Genomic DNA, 13,772 nt, shown 5'->3' on the forward strand with positions numbered 1-13,772 from the left:
TATTTTTGTTTTGTTTATTTAACTTATGTCAATTAAGTGCTGTCTTTTTGACAGGGAAAATGGAAGATATTGTAAAAGGAGGCTAATTAGTAAGCAACGTGTTCATTTTTATCAAATTTAATAAAACGATACCCAAACGTGAGTTTATTGATTTATTATTGGTAAAGCCTTTTATATTAACGTAAAAGCACTCCAAAAAATGTATTGCAATTCACATCTTGTCATTCACATTGTAAAGAATAACATTTATGTGGTTTGACGAATGGAACACTAAGTTTGTAAAACCAAAAAATGCTAGTGGAGAGTAGTGCGGTGAAGTGCATGTTCATAAAACTATCAGAACAGGTTCAAGTAAAAATTGCCCCATTATTCTAAATGTTCTACACAAGTGTTTACTACTACAAATAAACGAGTTGTACCGTGATTTATAAATTGTTTGTGCCCTTGTTGTATCGAAACTTTATATGTTAACTGAATGTAAGTCATTGAAAAATGAAAAACATTAAAGTCAGTTTTAACGACAGAAGGAAAACAATTCATTTTAAAATGACTTTAAATGCTGTGAGTTAGAAGTCCTTTCCGTAATATTACTTAAATGTGTAAACTGGTTAAAAATTCGGATTTCGCAATTGAAATGTATTTATTTGAAAATTTGCTTGAAAAATCAACTATATATCTGTCTTTATCCTATTTTGCGTTTAATGCGAATGCAACCCAACCTGATAACTTCCCATTTTGTCTGCCGATTTGTCTTTTTATAGTTTCGTAGATTTTCGTGTTTTGAAAAAAAGCTGTCACTTGAATTATTCTTAAAAATAATCAACAATATTTTGTATATATTGATTTCAGAATCTATTTTTGTTAACGAGATTTTTTAGTCGGTTACCAATTTTTAATAATTTAAGTAGCATTTGTTAAAAGTTTTTATTTCTTATATAAAAAAAACACAAATTGAATGAAATTAATTTGAAGTAAATGTCTTCTATTGTTTACGTGTTATCGTGAACCGAACAACATTTTTACCAAATTTTTAGTGTTTTTTGTACATGTTTGTATTTTTTTGTATGAAAAAAAGCCTGTTGGATTTTTATTAAAAATTAAATTAAGTTTAAAACCAATATTAGTAGAAAATCAATTTTTACCAACTTTTGGAAATGCTTTGTTTAGGTTTCAATTTTTTTTTAAAATATCAATTCGATTTAAAAAAAAAAAGTTATCGAATGAAAGCCATAATCTCAAATTTGTAAAAGATATTTGTGTCAAAAATCATCTTTTACCTATTAAATATGTTTTAGGTTTTTAATTTTTTTTTGTAAAAAAATTATCAATTCGATTGTTCTCAAAATGATACTCAATTTTGACAAATTAAAAAATAAAATTAGTTTAAGCCAATGTCTCAAAGTTTTGAAAAGTTATTTGAGTCGAAAATCAATTTTTATTTAATTTTTGTAAAAAAAACTGTCAAACTTATCAAAATTTTACCAAATGTTACAAAACGATATTTTTCGTTGCACAAAATTGTTGTGGAGATAAAATCATTTATATTCGTAAAATTTTCAAGACAATTTTTTCAGTTTTTTGATTTATAACAAAAACCGTTGATTGGATATTTTTCAAAAATCATACTTGTTTTGTATCGCGTTACAATATATAATATAAAATTTAATTTAAGTCTCTATCGTTATTGGTTCGCGAGATGTTTAGGGTTAGACAAAATATTCACCTATTTTTTAAACTGCTATGATAAAAATCTACCCACGCAATTTTCCTGAGAGCCCTTTCTTCATCTTTCTGCATTATTATCCGTATAACAAAATTTATTTAAAGTCGATATCTCTGCTGGTTCTTGAGCTATGGACGACAAAAAACGACGTGAACGTACGGACGTACGAACGTACACGCACGCACAGACATCTTTCTAAAAATCTTTTTTTCCCCTATAGGGACCATGAAACGTCGAGAAATTTCAAAATTTTCAATTTGACAAATCTGCTATGGTGATCGGAACAGTACAAAATTGGAACAGTAAACAATAAAACGATATGGAATTTTGTTGACATTCTGCAAACAGCTTTTTAGTACAAAATAATTTCATCATTAAAATGTATTAATACAATAAATTTAGCTACAAATGCATCGGTTCTTTGTGAAAAAATTATACTTGACATAAAATTTCGTCTTAATGTATTTATATATTTTTGAAAATAAGGATCTAACATGTTAAAAACTTTAAAACAAAAATGTGATTGATAGCATTCAACTGAATTCAGTTGTTTCTTTCTCCAAAGTAACAACTTGACGTTTCCGAACAAACAAAAGGTATACTGCAATTTGCTTAAATTCCCCTTTCGTAAATAGTTTTATTGGAAATGGAAATTGAACGCCTACCGAACACTGGAATTTCTAAATATCTGTTCTATTCTATATTTCATTCATTGGTTGTTATATTTATTTCAAATGTCATGTCTTTTTTTAATTAAATTACTTAAAGCCGATTTATGCATTATAATTGTTCGTTCACTAGAAAAGCCAATATGTACCTTATAACTTTGTTTGTAATTCTCTGTGCAAGTTTTGCTAATTTAGAATTAATCGAATTAAACGAAAATAATTGGAAATTAATGCTAAAAGGAGAATGGATGGTTGAATTGTAAGTAGAATAGAAAAAAAATATATTTCGGTGCATTGACTTCAGCATTTTATTTCAGTTTTGCACCATGGTGTCCGGCTTGTAAAAGTCTCTCACCTATTTGGAATCGTTTTGCAAATAGTGCAGACCAGATTGGCTTGAAGGTTGCACATGTTGATGTCACCAAATCACCATCTTTAAGTGGACGCTTCTTAGTCACTGCACTACCCACTATTTACCAGTAAGTGCTTAGAGTTCGTTTACCTCAATAGAATAGAATAATTTTTTTTTGTTTTTTTTTTTAAAGTATTAAAGATGGAGAGTTCCGGCAGTATCGTGGCTCCCGCGATGGTGATGCTTTCATGTTTTATGTGAAGCAGAAGGAATGGCAAAAATCTGAACCTATATCTTCATGGAAAAATCCAGACAGTATTCACATGTCCATATTGTCTTATTTCTTCAAGCTATCGCATTTGTTGAAGGTATGTTAAATTATCTGAATTCGTCAAAATAATATTTCGTGTCTAGGTACATATTTTAATACTAACTCGTTGCGCAATATTGAACACAATACCTGCCTTTGAATTTGAGTAGAGGGACAGTCTTTTTGTACTGCTATTAATTATTATATATGCCAAAGAAGGCATAACAGTTAAGGCTAAGTGTCCAGTAGAACCATTACCTACAACAAAGTTCATAATGATAAATTTCACATTTTAAATTAAATTTTTTCTTTCGTGTAATTTTAAATTTGTTTTTACTTTTGCTGCCAAATGCCAAATCAAAGTCAGAAAAACGTCTGAGTTTATCGGGTTTACCATTTACTGACAAAAATTCACATACAAATGTTGACCATTTGATTCTGCAGAGATATTTTGCTCAGGTTTACCATCGTTACATTATAATTATATTGTATAATGTGGTGGACAAGAATCTAGCACACTTGTTAAAGAAAATGAAATTCATTTAATTTTCAATTTGTTTTCTTATTATGAAATTTCTTGATAAAATTTTACTTACCATTATCAATTCTAAGTTTTTCTTAGTATTTGGTAGGGAACCCTTTATTTTGCAGTACTGAAGCAATTCTTCTTGGCAAACTTTCAACCAAAGCCTCACATCGTGGAATTGCATACCAAGCATTTTGAATCTCCTGCCACAATTGTGTTAAATTGGTTGTTTTTTTTTTTGCTCAATGTGATGTTCAACATCATTTCGCAAATTCTCGATCGGGTTAAGATCGGGTGATTGTGTTGGCCACTAAGATCAAGTGATTGTGCTGGCCACTAAGGCACACTTCACTAACTTTGAAGTGTGTTTAGGATCGTTGTCGTGCATGAAGCTCCATAATAACGGCAAATTGTCTTCTGCGTAGGCTATCATATGATCCAACAGGATATCTCTGTACACGTTCTGGTGCATTTTTGTTGCCTCCACCGTGTTTCACCGTCTTAATGGTTTACCTTGATTTATATTCCCTGTTTTTTGGACGCCATACATATTTTTTCCCATCCGATCCGAACCGGTAGAATTTGTATTCATCGCTCCAGAACACGTTTTTCTAAAAACTTATTGGTTTGTCTAGGTGAGCTTTGGCAAACTGTAACCTAGATTTCAGATTTCTGTTTTGATACAAGCGGTTTTCTCTGAGCAACGCTTCCACGTAGTTTGTTTTCATTTAATCGGCGTCTTATGGTCCTTGAGGAAACATTTACTCCATAGTTCGTTGAAAGTTCGCTTCGAATGGCACTTGAGGTCTTAAACGGATCCTTGGCCGATAACCTATAATTAATTCTATCTTTATTTGTAGTTGTCTTTCTGGCCCGGGGGTTTTGTTTAGCGTTTCAATCACCCCAAACCCTTTTTAAAATGACGAAGGGCATTATAAACCAGTTTCCTGGAGCATTCTAACAACTTGAAATGTCTGTTACCGTCCGCCCTTTTGACTTCATTTTCAAGATCAGACTTCTTTTTTCCTTTGAGCAGTATTTTCCTTTTGCCATGACTAATTAATTTTGTTTAATATATGTAGATCGTCAAAGGAATATTTAATTACCAAAAATTATTATTCTCTTAAAAAAAACACAAAGATTAAAAATACACCTTTGATTGCAAAACGGACTACATTAATGTCCAGCTAAAAACAACGCAAATCACAAACAATCTTCATTTTTCGCAAAACGGTATTTTACTTTTCAATCATTGACACATTTTTATTACCATATAAGGTAGTGATAGTAACAACATACAAAAGAACCGTTACTTGCAAGTAATAAAGAATTGAAAGTAGAAAAATACTTGTGCTCTTTTCAATGTGCTAACTTCGTGTCCAACACTGTATATTATATTAATTCTGAGAATGTAACAAACTTTAATTTTGTCATCATTTTAAAACTTGGTTTAAAATGCTCCATTTTGTATGACTTAACTTCTTATTTGTTTTCCGTTTTGAAGGGATTAATTCGATTGACCGTAATATTTGAAAATATACAATTTATTTAAGGTATTTTAATTTTTTAATGGATCGGCTTCCATATGTAGAAAAACTACAAAACATTTGGTACTATGTGTAAAAGACGAGATGCCATATAACTCTAGAAGAAAAGACAACTTATAGATTGGATATAAGAAAATTGATCTTAATGAGTGGAATATTCAATCTTATGACTTGTGGAAAACCTGTTGACATATAAGCATATCCACAGGATCTTTCATTTTCAACAATTGAATTTTTTTTTTATTTTGAGGCACATCTATAAACAAACATTTTGTTAATTGTTTATCATCTAAATAACAAGAAAATACTTGCGTGATTCATTTTGAAATATCGTTAATATCCGTCACGTAATATCCGGTACGTTAGATCAATGAAAAGCATTAAATGAAAAACCCTCATTTCATAATAAATTTTGATTTTGTACTCTCAAACTTTTAAATTTCAAAATTTAGATCAACAGCTTTTTTTTACTTTTGATTATTCGTAAAATTATCATTCACAATCAGTTATTTAGCTGTAAGATCTTATCGATAGGTGTGCCGCTAAAAAAATCACATATTTTATATCAATCACGTTTTCAATTTTAAACTTTAAAATGGCATTATATATTTTTAAATAAAGGCACATGATCCAATTAAATTTTAATTGATTTATTGATTGATAGAGAATAGTTTAAGCCTATAAAATAATACCAGAATCGATCGTTGAGAAAGTTATATAGAGAAAAAGATCAGATTTTAATATTTGTAAAAACGGAGGTACTCTAATTTAATTGCTTTGTACCTCTTTCGAGGTTTTTCTATTAGTGTATATTATAAATAATTATAAATTAATGATGTTTAGTTGTTTCAAAGGTCGTTGAAAAGTTTTTTGTTTATAAAACTTAAAAATTTGAATCTGGTACGCTTGAAATTTGCAATATTTAAGCCTATTTTTTATTAATTTTAATTAAAAATTTTAATCCAATCAAGTCACAAGTAGGTTACATAATTGAAATAAGTCATGATACGAAAATCTATCCACTTAGAAAGTGTCAATTTCATTTCTAAGGCTTAATATACTGCGGTAACATGAAAGTTAAAAATACTGTGGAAATGCCCATATGTGAAACAGAAGATTTTTCAATTGATTATTAGATGCTGTTTGACAAAAACTCAAGACACAATTTTAATTTTTAAAATTGTTACATGTGACTTGTTCAGATCGCGAACGGTCGGACGGCAATTGAATTGAATTGATAAATTTACTTACTTAAGGTGGCGCTACAGTCTGGGGCGGACCTGGGCCTCAACCAACATGAGTCTCCAGCCAGCTCGGTTCCTAGCTAGCTGTCTCCAGTTTCGCACGCCAAGTTGATTGAGATCCTCTCCCACCACACTTGCACAATTCTTTCCAGAACGATATTGAAGAAGTCGCATGACAGTGCATCGCCTTGTCTAAGACCTTTTTTGACATCAAATACATCGGTAAGATCTTTTCGGACCTTCATAGAGCAGCGTACATTCTCCATCGTCATTCTGCACAAGCGGATAAGTTTGACAGGGATGCCAAAACTAGATATTGGTTGGTAAAGCTCTTCCCTATAGATGCCATGCTGTCATACGCGGCTTTAAAATCGATAAAGAGATGGTGGGTAATTTGAAGCTCCTGGGTTTTTCCAAGATCTGCCGTAGTGTGAATATTTGGTCGATAGTGGACTTTCCTGGTCTGAAGCCACACTGATAAGGACCAATCAGGTTGTTGACGAATGGCTTCAGACGTTCACATAATACGGCATAGAGGATCTTATACGCAATGTTAAGGAGACTGATGCCTCTGTAGTAGACGCAGTTTAGAGGGTCTCCATTCTTATGTATCGGGCATACTATGCTAAGATTCCACTCATCGGTTCATCTTTACATATTCTCAGCATCGACTGCGGTTCTACTACTATGTTCCCCTGATCGTTTTTACAGGCTTCGGTTCGTGGCTGGTACCCTTGGGAGGTTTTTTTACCTTTTGGTAAAATTTACGAAGTTTCCATCTAAGAAGTCGGTGTTCCTCTCTCCTCTTCTGCTCGTAGAGCTCTAGTCCTTTTGTGCAGCGCAGTTTTGTATGCCTCTTGTTTCGCTGCGTGCGCTTGCCGGCATTCGTCGTCAAACCAGGGGTTTCGCTGTGGTGGCCGTGTGAAACCTAGCACTTCAGAGGCGGCATCTTCTGATGGCTGCAAGGCAATGTTGCCACTGGTTTTCAATGCTTAATGCAGGTACCATAGGACTCCTTAAGAGGTTATTAGAGACTCGATCGGAAAAAGACATGGTAGTCTCTTGCGATTGTAGCTGTCTAACGTCGAAACTTCTCACAGTACTTCCTTGTTTTGGCTTGGATCGGGGTATCCGTAGACGTACCTTGGCAACAACGAGGTAGTGGTCCGAGTCAATGTTGGCCTTTCAGAGTGTTCGGATATCCTGTATACTGGAGAAGTGTCGTGCGTCGATCGCAATGTGGTCAATCTGGTTGACAGTTGATTGATCAGGAGATGTGTGAACTGCGTACCAGAACGTCTCGCCCTGCAGCGAAATCGACCAGCCTGAATCCATTGTCGGAGGTGGTGTCGTGCAGGCTGTATCTGCCGATTATGCCACCAAAGATGTCTTCTTTTCCTAGCTTGGCATTAAAATCTCCTAAGACAATTTTAATGCCATAGCCAGGGCACTGCTCATATGTCTTGTCCAAGAGCTCGAAGAATATGTCTTTGGTGTCTTCATCTTTCTCCTCTGTTGGGGCATGCACGCATATTAGGCTTATGTTAGCGAATTTAGCCTTGATGCGGATTGTCGTGATGCGCTCGCTCACACTGTTGAAACTCAAGACTTTTTGCCTGAGCCTAGTTCCAACTACAAATCCACACCCAAATAGACGCTGTCTTTGTTCTCGGTAGCAGTCGCCGTAGTAGATATCGCAGTCTTTTATTTTGCGTTTGCCCGGTCCATCCCATCGCACTTCTTGGATGGCTGTAATATCTGCCTTGCAGCAGTTTAGGGCTTCCGCTAATTGTTCGGCTGCACGTGGTCTGTTAAGGGACCTAACATTCCACGTACATATCCGAAGTTCGTTGTCCTTATTTCGTTTGCGTGGGTTGTCAACAGTGAATCCGTCCGTATCCGAGGCTTGTTGATGCTTCGAAACTAAAGGTATTTTTACGTGGCCAGGAAGTCACTCCGACGGCACAACCCCCAACCTGAAGAGCCAGATCCTTAGTATAACTCCAAGGAAGGGGAGCCGGATAAACCGCTCCTTACAGGCCTGGGCTCTGAATATGTCGAAGAAGCCCTATAAGGTGTCCACTAAGTAGTTCAACCTTACTGGAACTGTAGACGCCACCGTTGATTCCATCTCGAGAATTCGTTCGCTGCCGCCTGTAGAAGGAAAGGCGCCTTAGTGAAAACACCTCCCCCCCCCTCTCGTTTGCTGACCCAACAACTTTCCACTGGGGTTGGATTCATTTCTTAGAATTAAAAGATTCATTTTTTAGAATTGAAGATAATGCTTCCTGCAAATACTTTATATTCTTGTAAAAAATAGAGAAAATATGAAATACGATGCATACTTTATATGCATAATGATATGACACTGTGGAAGGCCAATTTATCTTAAGTATAAATGATACTGAATAAAAAAAAAAACTAAATGTGCTGAAATAAAAAATATGAAAAAGGCTAAATAGTTAAACTGATGCTTAACCAAAAATATCAACGAGCTTTGAGCTGATGTTGAAAATCATGAAAGCTAATTCTTAACATAATTAAAACAGTTTATTTTAAATTTAATATAAAGTGAAAACAAATGTTTTTTAATTCACTTTCTTTTGTTTTGAATCCTTTGAAGATAGAAAGCTTTTAATTTGGATTTATGTATTAAAAAATCAAAATTATAGTTCAAAATTGAGAAATATGCTCAATTTTGCAAAAACTGTGTCAGGAAAGTCGGTTCTAATATTTGTCGATTATAGTATTAATATCTTCGAAAATATAAGTTCAATAAATAAATGTTTACTGCTTCAAAAAGCCACATAAGGTTTATGAAATGGTGCAATAATGACTGTGGGTGAATATTTACAAATGTTATTTATTATTCTCTGCTCAGGGTATTATTTACACCTATTTAAAAAGACAATTAAACTCTCATGTTTCATAGATAGATATTCTAGTGGTTTACTTGACTATTACGCCCTTAAATTTCTTTATGTATCTTTTATAAGGCAAATACTTAAATACTACTGCATATTATGTGTACCATACTATACAATTCATATAAATTGATTTGAAAGTATTTAGGGAAGGTTCCCGTTGTTGTCTTCGTTTTCTTCTGTGGTCCTAAAGATTTTTGCACTTAGTGCTATACTTGTAGATTCATGCTAATATATCGTCCCTCAATGTTAAAATACAGAATTTATAAAGCGCTTGATAGGATTCGAATGCTGGAGAGAGATCTTTACTTCTTAATTGCTTTCTTAGCACAAAAAAACAGCGCCTGTCGTTAACAAGAATAATTCTTCTTTTGGTCTCAGCGCTGGTGTTGTTTTTTGCATTCATAGTTGAACATAGGTAGACAAAGTCCTTAACTAACTCAAAGTAAGTTTTTGCAGCCTCTTTCTCAATATTCACCAAAGCCTTGACATAATGCTGAGTTCTTCTGTTTATGCCAATGTAATAGCTTAGTTATTTTATGTATTTACACTTAAAGTAATGTTTAATTAACTAAAATCGTATTTAAATAGTTAAAAAGTCCCGTGGCATGATGGTAAGTGCGTTGGACTGAATCATCAATAGGGCTCTGACTAAGTGGGCTGCGGACAACAAAATAATTCCGGATAAACAGTTTGGGTTCAAGGCGGGTCTTGACACAATTCATGCTTCGTCTAAACTCGTTTCTGATATCCAATGGAATAAATCAAAACAAAAATGCACAGGTGCTGTTCTGGATGATTTGGAAAAGGCCTTTGACACCGTATGGTTAGAGGGTCTTTACCTAAAACTGAGTAGGCTTGGTAAAAGCAAACCATTGTTGTATGTACTATATGATATGCTTAACGGTAGAAAGTTTGTTGTCAAAAGTGGCAATGTAACTTCTACCACAACATTCTTAATTAAAAATGGTCTTCAACAGGGAGCGGTGAATTTGTCGATTCTCTTCAGCATTTACACCAGCGATCTGATAGGTAGTCTTACAAAGGCAATTGCGTACGCCGACGATCTAATTGCGTACAGAACTGCCCAAAAAGTTGAGGTTATAAGAATTCTCTTACAGCGTGATTTCGACAAGATTCAGCGATATTGCGACGACCTAAAACTGAAAATAAATGTCCAGAAGTCGGAAACAATTCCGTTCCGGACTCCGTTGGCTGGGGCCACGAGGGATACGTGCAAGAATTGGCGCAAGATGGTCATCGTTGAACTTCAAGGGCAGCCATTAGCGAGCAAAAGTGTAGTGAAGTACCTCGGTATCTGGTTAAATCAATATTTGTATTTCGACAGACATAAATGCTGCTCTGACCAGGGCCAGAGGAGCCTTCGCTCTGACGAAACGGCTGTTTTACAACAGTCGGCTTGAACCCAGAGTGAAGGTAATTTGCGGCCCTCATATGGCCGATGATCGTTTATGGTTGTCCTGTGTGGTTCAACGTTGCCCCTTCCCAGATGGAGAAGTTTCGGGTGTTCGAGCGGCAGTGTTTAAGACGCTGTACCGGCTTATATCAAACAGCTAAATCTTCTTTCGTGCATTAAAATTTCAACTAGGTCCTATACAACGGGGCTCGAATCAACAGAATTGACAATTTCGTAATAAAACTCATTCGAGATCACATTGCAAGAGCTATATCTTCGACCAAAAATTTAATTTCCGGGGCGTTCTATCCGAACCACGAGTATTTAGAGAGTGCACGCTTGAGCGGTTTCATTCCACCAGAGGCATTCCTCTTTTTAGATAGATGCGGTCTGATACAGAATAGATTGGCAGTTCCGCTAATCTACCACGCCAGACGAGGAACCAGACGAACCATGGATAGGCGACTCTTGTACAATCGGGACGTCATGGCACAAGGCGGAGCAGAGTACCGAACTGATAGGGTGAAGCAGGAGATCCAGTTTTGGTAGTCCGGGTGGGGTTTTAAGCCTTGGCCGGCTTACATACTTGTTTTTTGGTTTTAGGGTTTACTTTTCGGTAGAAAAGGCAGCTTTAAGATAGTTTAAGAATATATTATTAAAAATAAATTTAAAAAAAAAATGGGTTGGGCTGTCATGCCAAAGGTCTTGTGTTCGGTCCCTGCCCAAGACATCTAAAGTTATTTTACGGCTACCGTCGCTTGCGAAGAATTGAAAAATTCTCCAAGAGTAATTATTGTCATGAAAAGTGCTTTCTCAAATTAGACATTCCGATTGGGCTTTAAAACTCTAGGTCCCCTCCATCCCTGGCAACAGTACTCGCACACAGGAATGGTTGAGAGTCACTAGGACCTAGTTGCGCCTCCCAATTTGTTTATTTATAGGTCCAAAGGCTTCCGAAACTTTAGTAAAAGCCCTTGTGTAACTGTTTGCAGTCATTTTGGTCTAAGCAAACTCAAATTAAAAGGTTCCGTAATAAGAAATAAACCCCGATACAATAACACCGCCGATTCGACTATGGCTTCGTTTTAAATACGCTCACTTTTTATCAAATCATAAAAATATAGGCTTTGGATTAGATGGATATACCAGCAGGACAACGCTTATATGCATACTGTCCCGGTTTAAATTTGAATTGAACAGCAAAATGTGGGAATTTTAGAGTTGCCACCTTACTCTCCTGATTTAAATATTATTGAAAACGATGAAGAGAAAAGTTTATGAATCCGGGAGTTTTTGGACAGAAAATCTTTGATTAATGCGACTCAGACAGCTTGGAACGAATTTCCCAAAACTTCGTCAAGGAATTATATGATTCAATGTCGCGCAGAATTTATGAAGTAAATTTAAAAAAAGTTGCAAATATACCATCAATCGATTTAAACCTGTAATTAAACTAATTTAAGTTGAACGGAATGTAACGGCATAATTGAGTTTGTGTTTCTATTATTTTCTTTTAGTTTTAATGTCTCTAATTTATGAGTAATTTCTATAAAACACTCACAAATTCTTTACCTATTTAATTGAACGGGAGTGTTTTTCGGTGACTTTCAATTAGGAAGTTTTTTTCATTGACAGACATTTTTAATGAAAGCTATAAACGACCTGCCAAAAAAATTCCAATGTTTGTTTTCGATGATGATAACCAATGATAGCTATAACTGGCGCCTAACATTATATTTTTGTCTACGTTTAATAACAACAGATGCATACAATTATAACTTATGAGCAGTTTGTCTTTTACATGCTTCGTACACTCCATATTTGCATATTTTCGTATTTTGGGCATAAGGTAGACGAAGGTTTTACCCATACTCCCTCGAACCGTTAACAAAATCTTTTTTGTGCTTAATGGAAAGAAAGGACCAGAAGATAAATTAATTTGGACATTAAGAATATTGAATTTTCAAAACAATTCTTTTCTTTGCTCTAATTTTTATACACAGAATTTTTAAACCAATTTGCATCGGTATCTGCTCTTAAATTCTTCCTTATTTTCCTAACGCTCGCTTTGTGTTTAAGTTCAATATCTCTTAAAGTTGTGCACATCTATGTACCTTGCTGATAAAAATTATCTGCTCAAACTTGCTCTACTAGAAGCTTTAATAAAAATGTTCGTTTTTTTTCCAGGATTTCAACACTAGTTTGCAGGAAGAGTACGGCCTTCCAACATGGGGTTCATATGCCATGCTTGCAGCTGCTACAATAATCGTTGGTGCTGCTTTGGGCCTGCTTTTAGTGTGTATAGTTGACTTCTTATACCCGGCAAAGAAATCTCAAAGACAAAGTTTCTTGCTCTCCGAAGAAAAATCTGGAAGTGCTGTTGATGATGAGATCGTCGATGATATAGAATATAATGATGATGATGATGAGGCAGAAGACGATGAAGAGGCAGATAGTTCTCCGGAAGTTTCTGAAGCTGAAGATGAAGAAGTCAAACCCAATTCATGCAGCGAATCAGATGATGATAAAAATGACGACGCTGAAATGGATTCTGACTCCAAAAACAAACACCCTAACAAATCTAGTTCTTCTGAAGTTCGAAGAAGAAACAATCCCAAAGAAACTAAGTAAAATCTAATTTTACTTATGCACTTTAGACAACATAATCTATATAATCTCGGATTGTTAGTAAAGTTTCATCACAATCATGATCTTAATAAGTCGCACAAACACATTCGTAAATTTGAAGCAACAACCATGTGGGCAAGATCAAGTATTTGCTTATAATACAAATATATATAAACTCGTAAATTTTTGTAATACTTAAATCAAAATACTTTACAAGTAAAAAATAAAATAAAAAATACATTTATTCTATTTAAAAATTCTTTATTAATTCAAGCATTTTTCTTTAAATTATATAACTATATAAAGAATATTTTGCCATACTATTTAAATAAAGGTGCTTATAATCTAATATGTTTTTCTTACAATATGTAGTTATTTTGTTGTCTCATTAATTGATTTCTTATAGTAATAACAATGCTACCTATAAATATAT

General features: G+C 34.4%; 1 protein-coding gene across 1 annotated transcript; it reads left to right on the plus strand.

The window, feature by feature from the left end:
• The first annotated feature begins 2,437 nt into the window (after nucleotides 1–2,437).
• LOC129949472 (thioredoxin-related transmembrane protein 1) lies at nucleotides 2,438–13,607 on the plus strand. The gene is made up of 4 exons (XM_056060960.1): nucleotides 2,438–2,650; nucleotides 2,709–2,870; nucleotides 2,937–3,111; nucleotides 12,899–13,607. Exons 1-4 carry the CDS (start codon nucleotides 2,499–2,501, stop codon nucleotides 13,340–13,342), a joined length of 933 nt encoding a protein of 310 aa, XP_055916935.1. The 5' UTR covers nucleotides 2,438–2,498; the 3' UTR covers nucleotides 13,343–13,607.
• The last annotated feature ends 165 nt before the right edge of the window (nucleotides 13,608–13,772 follow it).

The sequence above is a fragment of the Eupeodes corollae genome, chromosome 3 (assembly GCF_945859685.1).
Source record: "Eupeodes corollae chromosome 3, idEupCoro1.1, whole genome shotgun sequence".
NCBI classification, from domain to species: Eukaryota; Metazoa; Arthropoda; class Insecta; order Diptera; family Syrphidae; genus Eupeodes; species Eupeodes corollae.

What these genes read in the sequence shown, in the direction of transcription:
- LOC129949472 (XM_056060960.1), top strand. Translation starts at nt 2,499, where the DNA reads ATGCATTATAATTGTTCGTTCACTAGAAAAGCCAATATGTACCTTATA. An exon ending in GGAGAATGGATGGTTGAATT is followed by an intron (nt 2,651 to 2,708) that starts GTAAGTAGAATA and finishes ATTTTATTTCAG; the next exon opens with TTTTGCACCATGGTGTCCGG. An exon ending in GCACTACCCACTATTTACCA is followed by an intron (nt 2,871 to 2,936) that starts GTAAGTGCTTAG and finishes TTTTTTTTAAAG; the next exon opens with TATTAAAGATGGAGAGTTCC.